The 6,278-nt window shown below is 45.0% G+C and overlaps 1 protein-coding gene across 6 annotated transcripts in view; it reads right to left on the bottom strand.

Moving 5' to 3' along the window:
* The window catches only part of Exoc3 (exocyst complex component 3), a 47,594-nt gene extending 42,155 nt beyond the window's left edge, over positions 1-5,439 (bottom strand). Inside the window, exons 1-2 of one of the 6 annotated variants that reach the window (XM_008852487.2) lie at positions 5,390-5,439; positions 3,220-3,410 (exon numbers count right to left, since the gene is read on the bottom strand). In XM_008852487.2, the coding sequence (XP_008850709.1) occupies positions 3,220-3,393 (174 nt within the window). In that variant the 5' untranslated portion in view covers positions 3,394-3,410; positions 5,390-5,439. Of the gene's footprint in view, positions 1-3,219; positions 3,411-3,714; positions 3,839-5,020 lie in introns of those variants that run through there. The other 5 variants (XM_029555766.1, XM_029555765.1, XM_008852490.2 and 2 more) reach the window with 5 other exon arrangements.
* Between the last annotated feature and the right edge of the window lie 839 nt (positions 5,440-6,278).

Genomic DNA, 6,278 nt, shown 5'->3' with positions numbered 1-6,278 from the left:
GGTGCAGGGCCCAAACTAGGAGTATAGAATGGCGGGAGGGATGGAAGGGTGAATGTGGCTTAGGGAGACCCGGTGCGGAGAGCTGCGCTATAGACTTACCCCAAGAGGCCTGAGGATAGTAGTGCAGGCTAGGAGAGTTAGCCGGTGGTGCAGGCCCAGGGGAGCAGAGAGAGGTGAGGGCGGGGCCAGGACCAGAAGCGGTGCCTCTGGAGCCCAAGAAAGGGACTGAGTTGGTCTGGGTTAGAAGGATCAGGAAACAGTATTGGTTCCCCAGCTGTCTGGGGCCCCAAGACTAGGAATGGCAGAGGGCCCAAACTAGGAGTACAGAACGGCGAGAGGGATGGGAGGGTGAATATGGCTTAGGGAGTCGCGGCGCGGAGAGCTGCGCTATAGACTTACCCCAAGAGGCCTGAGGATAGTAGTCCCACCTAATTTTTGACAAAAGTAAAACCGTAACTGGAAAGGACAGTGTCTACCAATGGTGCTAGAAAATGAAACTAGATCTTGATCTCTCACCTTACACAAAAATCTATTCAAAATGGATCAATGACCTTAAGGCAAAACATAAAACTTTGAAAATGCTATGGGAAAACAGAGAAAACACTTTAAGATATAAACATAGGCAAAAGCCTTCCTGAAAAGAACTCTAGTAGTCTAAGAAATAATTATAAGAACTAAGAAATAGGACTGCAAGAAATTAAAAAGCTTCTGAACAGCAAAACAATCAAAATAGTAAAGAGATAGCCTATAGATAGAATAGGAGATCTTTGCTATCTATACATCTGACAGGGGATTAATACTTAGGATCCATAAAGAACTCAAACATTAAACACCAACCCCACCCCAAATCATCCATTCAATAGGCACACAAATTGAGCAGCTCTCAAAAGAAATACAAATGGCCAATAAATTTATAAAAAAATGTTCAACAACCTTAGCCATCAGGAAAATGCAATTTAAATTACACCGAAGGTAAGCATGGTAATACACAACTGTAATTCTAGCACTTGAGGACTAAGGCAGAGGACTACTGTGAATTTGAGGCCAGTCTGGGCTATAGAGGGAGTAAAAGCCACCTAGAGTTATACAATAAGACCTTGTCTCAAAACAACTCCACAAAACAGCCAAACAAAACTACATTGAGATTCTATCTCACTCCAGTCACAATGGCTATCACTAAGAAAATTAACGACAACAAATGATAGGACGTATGGAAAGAGGAGACCTTATAAACTGCTGGTCAGGCTGTAAACCTGTACAGACTGTCACTATGCAAATCAGAATGGAAGTTATCTTAAAAAATAAACTACCATATGATCCAGTGATATCACTCCTAGGTATATCCTTAAAGGAATCTAAGCCACATACCAAAGAGATACCTGTACATCCATGTTTATTGCTGCAGTATTCACAATAATTAAAATACAGAAAACTGGCATAGATGCCCATTAAAGGGTGAATGGAAAAATACACAGAATTTTATTCAGCTTTAAAAAAGAATAAAAGTAATCATGTTAGGTCAAATAAACCAGACTCAGAAAGACAAAGATTGCATGGTTTCTCTAATGTAGAAACTAGATTTAAATACACACATACACAAGCATGCACTCCCAAGTGCAAGATTATGAAAGCATGGACCAGAGCCGGAAAGATGGTTCAGCAGTTAAGAGCACTGCCTGTTCTTGCAGAAGACCCAGGTTTGATTCCTAGCAGCCACACGGCAGCTAACAACCATCCATAACTCCAATTCCAGGGGATCTGATACCTTCTTCTGTCCTCTGAGGGGACTGCATGACACGGGTGCACACTCACACATGCATGCAATACATGCATAAAGATAAAAATAAAAAGCAAAAATGCTAAATTTAGAGCAGTTGTGCACCCTTCTGCAGAAGTAAAATAATGATAATGATAATGATAATAATAATAATAATAATTAAAAAGAAAGAAGGTTAGGAGGACCATGAGGTGTGAAGGAAAGGGATGGTCTAAAGAAGAGGGAAACAAGAGGAGATACTAAGGGAGGAGAAACAAAATTCTGTTTACTCCCATGTGTGAGGGTTAGATTTACATATATACACACATATATAGTATACATGTACACTATATCTGCATATAAACATGAGAAATGAAAGTAGAAAGTAGGCTATTTGGGGGAGGAAGGGGACCAGTAAGAGGGGAGAGATGGGGAAAGATTCTGGGGGATGAATATAAGCAAAGTACAACATATATATATGAAAATGTCATAACAAAAAGTCATAATTCTGTACACTAACTTAAAAATTAATTATAAAGATGTCACCATACCTAGAAAATGTATATTTTAAATGTCACGTCTTCAAGGTCTTTTTTAATATATATTTATTTTATGTGTGTGTTTTGCCTGCATTTTGTAAGTGCATCATGTGCATGTAATGCCCACAGAAGCAAGACAGGTGCATAAAAACCCCTGGAACTGGAGTTGCAGATGCTTGTCTGCTGCCATGTGGGTGGTGGAAACTGAACCCAGGTCCTGTGCAAGAGCAGTCAGTGCTCTTAACCAATGAGCCATCTCTCCAACACCTTAAATGCCTTTTCTAAAATAAAGTTTTACACATTTCTCCCTTAAGAAAAATATCACCTGGCTGGAGAGATGGTTCAGTGGTTAAGAGCATGGGCTACTCTTGCAGATGACCTGGGTTTGATTCCCAGCACTCACATAGCAGCTAACAACCACCTGTAACTCCAGTTTCAAGGGACTCCATGCCTTCCTGATCTCCATGGGCACTGCACAACATAGGTGAACTTATATACATGCAGGCAAAACACTCATACACATAAGGTACAAATAAAGAAAAATGTCACTCTAAGCCCTACTGTCCTACTGTGTTGTACTATATGACCAGCTAGTAGGCATTAAACAAATATTCAGTAACACTGAACTCCTAACCTAACTGGGGGGAGAGTTCAATGAAAAAACTCTTTCCTTCATATAGCTCTATGACCTTGTGACACAGGAGGCCAATCACAGGCATGCAAAGGACCTGTGGCCACCTAATATGGTATCTTTAGAAGAACACTATCTCCTGTTCTCCCTTGGTATCCCTTAGGCTATTAACAGACCTTATCTATAAAACAAAACAAAACAAAACCAACAAAAGACAAAAACCAAAAAAACAGACTTCACCAGCTGGGAGGTGGGTCCTGCCTGAGAGTGGCATGACTTCTGTAGTCCCCTACCTTCATCCTGGCCTCCACAGAGGCCTTCTTCCGGGCCTCCCTTCTGCGATACTGCTCCACTTTGTCCAGCTGGTCTGGGCGCTGAAGCATCCCAGCAACCCTTTGGACTGCTGTTGCAACAGCCTCCCGGTCTGTCTCCTTCATGGTCAGTAAGCTGGCAGAATCTCTGCACATGTCATACCACAGGCACACTGCATACAAAGGGGAGGATGTGTTACTAAGGTTGAAGTGATGTCACCAAACTTAGCATGTAATGGTCAGTTGGTCACAGTGTAGCCACAGGAGAATTCCTACAAAATTTAATCCAGTAAACCTGAAAAGGAAGCTGAACTTGGATTATAAACTCCTTAATAAAACCACAAATCTTTGGAACTAAACTGTAGGTAAAGTTTTACCTTAAGCAGGACATCTCATAGATATGAAATAGAAACACACAAAAGATATTTATACAGGGATCTGCGACCGAGTTAAAGGAATCTCTAAAACAATTCTTACCCCTGGACAGAGCTGACTTTTCATTTCTGGAATCATTACCCCACACTTGGTCTTGGGCAGGATAAGAACAAAGATCGGCACATACACCTCACCTGCCCACTGGGCAAAGGACAAGTTCTATGACTCCCTTCAAATATCAACAGGTATCCAAGATTCCACTTCTTACTTTTTAAGACATCTAAAAACAAAGGGGAGAGGGCAAAAAGTATACATCCTCCCTGCTCAAGTTTGTCCCTCTGAGCATAGATGCTTAGACAACAGGCCAACCTGCCTTCAATCCTAGATCCCATATCATCCTAATCATGGACCTACAAGGGCTAATTATTGAACATCTAGCAAATGAGGCAACTTAATATCTTTGTTCCCTTTGACTTCAGCTACTCAACCTTTATGAATGTGATAAAGACCCATCTTCTGGAACTTTTCACTCTTTGTTTCTGTTAGGGTTCAGATAGCCCCACCCCCTCACCAACAGGGCCTTACTGACCTCAGACCTTGCAAGCCCCTGAGAAAAGGGAACCTAATTAATAAGCCCCCTGGTCTTTGAAGTTAAGAGAAGCAGACTTTTCTCCACTATTTGGCCAACACAGCAGGCTTCCCCTTTGATTTCTAAAGGGGGCAAGTTTTAACAGTCCCACTCTCCTGCCCCCTCAACCTTTAAAAAAATATATCTTCCCCCCTTCTGCACCCCCCCAGAAGCCTCCCCCTATAAAAGACCCCAGCTCAGGACCTGGGGGCAGACATTTCCCCTACCTGGAAAGGAATCTGTCCATGTGTTCCTTTGCTAATAAACTCTATTCCACTGGACTTTTATCTGTGTCCTGGTGCTTTCTCCCGATCAACCCAATTATCCATCACCTACTTTACCTATCAGTTCCCACATAGTCCCAGAAAATCCATTGTAGACCTTCAGTTAAGTAATTTCTGTCAGTGCATCTCTCTCTTTCCATCTCTCAATCAAGTGAAACAGCACTGCAACCATCATCTTTCCTCATTCTAATCATGAAATTATATACATCAAATTAGGAACACTGAGCAGGACATAAAAATATGATTCCAGGGGCAATTACTTCTAACAGGGCTGTCTGCTTCTTATTTCCTTCCTTATTTCTTTTTAAGTTGAGATTCCACTGCATACATGACTATAATTGCAGGCTTTCGTTTTCTTGCTTTGACATGTATCCTCGGCATTTCCACTGACATTAAAACCTCTATGAGTCTAATAACAAGGCTGGGTATTAAACTCAAAAACTGGGCATCCAGTCACTCCCCGTGGCACAGGTCGCCCCCTCCACCTCAGGATCACCTGTGAGACCCCCTTCTCTGGGTGGAGGACAGTCCAATGCCTAAAGAAAGCTGACGAAGCACCTGGAAGGCAGGGTCTTCTCATAAACCTGAACACCGAGCAGAAGGTACAAAAAGACACAGGGTCCCCAGGAAGCCCCTCCACGGGCGGCCTCGGTCTGTCGGATTTCGGGGCAGCAGGGCAGAGGGAACTCCTGGGCTGTGCAGCCCTGGCCGCGGGGGACGCTCGCCAGCGGACTAACCCACCACGAGCCCGGCGCCGGGGCGGACGTGCCCGCCAGGTCGGCTGCCGGGGACGCTCACCCGGGAACAACCCAGCGAGGGACACAGGGCCCAGCGCCCGGTAGCCATCAGACCAGAGGTACCTCACCCTGCTGCTGCCTCTGCTTCCACCTCCCGGAGCCCGACCGGAAGTGGACAGCACGGTCACTTCCGCTTCCGGTGGCGGGGCGGAAGGACGGGGCTTGGGTAGTTGTGCGGGCAGTTACTGCCCGCGGGTGTTCTCCTTTGGACCCTGCCCTGTCCCTAAGGACACTGGCTCGTCTGGCCCGGGATTGCGGCTCCTGGTTGGCTCAGCCCTCTGGCATTCGGCCCTTCCATCCGCTCGTGGAGCACCTGCCGTCCCTTTCCCTGGACCCGCAGCTTTCTCAGGATTCACCCTCCATGCCCGCCCTTGCTCAGTTGCTCTCCTTAGCTGCCCTGGCCTTTCCGTACCTCTCCAGCTCTTTACTGTGTCTTATGTTTAGGGTTCCATTACTTGTGCCTCATGTATGTATATGTCTTTTTGCTGTCTCACTGTTAGGGTAGGTGTCCCCACCTCCCATCTCAGAACTTTACGACAACCTTCTGACAGCTGGCTGGGCAGGCTCAATCCTCCAAGACAACGGAACTGCAGAAAGTGAGTTGCTGATAGCTGTTAAAGTAACCTTGGGGTATGGGGCAGCTAAGCAAAATCCCCCAGCTGAAGGAACTAGGGAAGCGGTTGGTCGCCTTGGCAACAGGAAACTGACACTTTTTTTTTGTTTACAAGTTTTTCTATCTCCGCCTACAGAGACCTTCGAACCAGAATGTGAACTTTTAGTAAGCTTTGGGGGGCTTCGACTTTTTCCTTTCCACCAGGTTTGACAGCGCTTCCCTGACTGGACTATTTTTTTCACCTTGTTTGCATACCCACACTAAGAATGTGGCACACGCCTACCCCTAATACCACTACAAAGTCTGATCTCCCAAACCAGTCGATGATGGACCATATCTTCAGT

The sequence above is a fragment of the Nannospalax galili genome, unplaced genomic scaffold (assembly GCF_000622305.1).
Source record: "Nannospalax galili isolate Female #2095 unplaced genomic scaffold, S.galili_v1.0 scaffold1146, whole genome shotgun sequence".
Lineage (NCBI taxonomy): Eukaryota > Metazoa > Chordata > Mammalia > Rodentia > Spalacidae > Nannospalax > Nannospalax galili.
The sequence above is the reverse complement of the archived record's forward strand: the minus strand, read 5'-3'. Positions and strand labels throughout refer to the sequence as shown.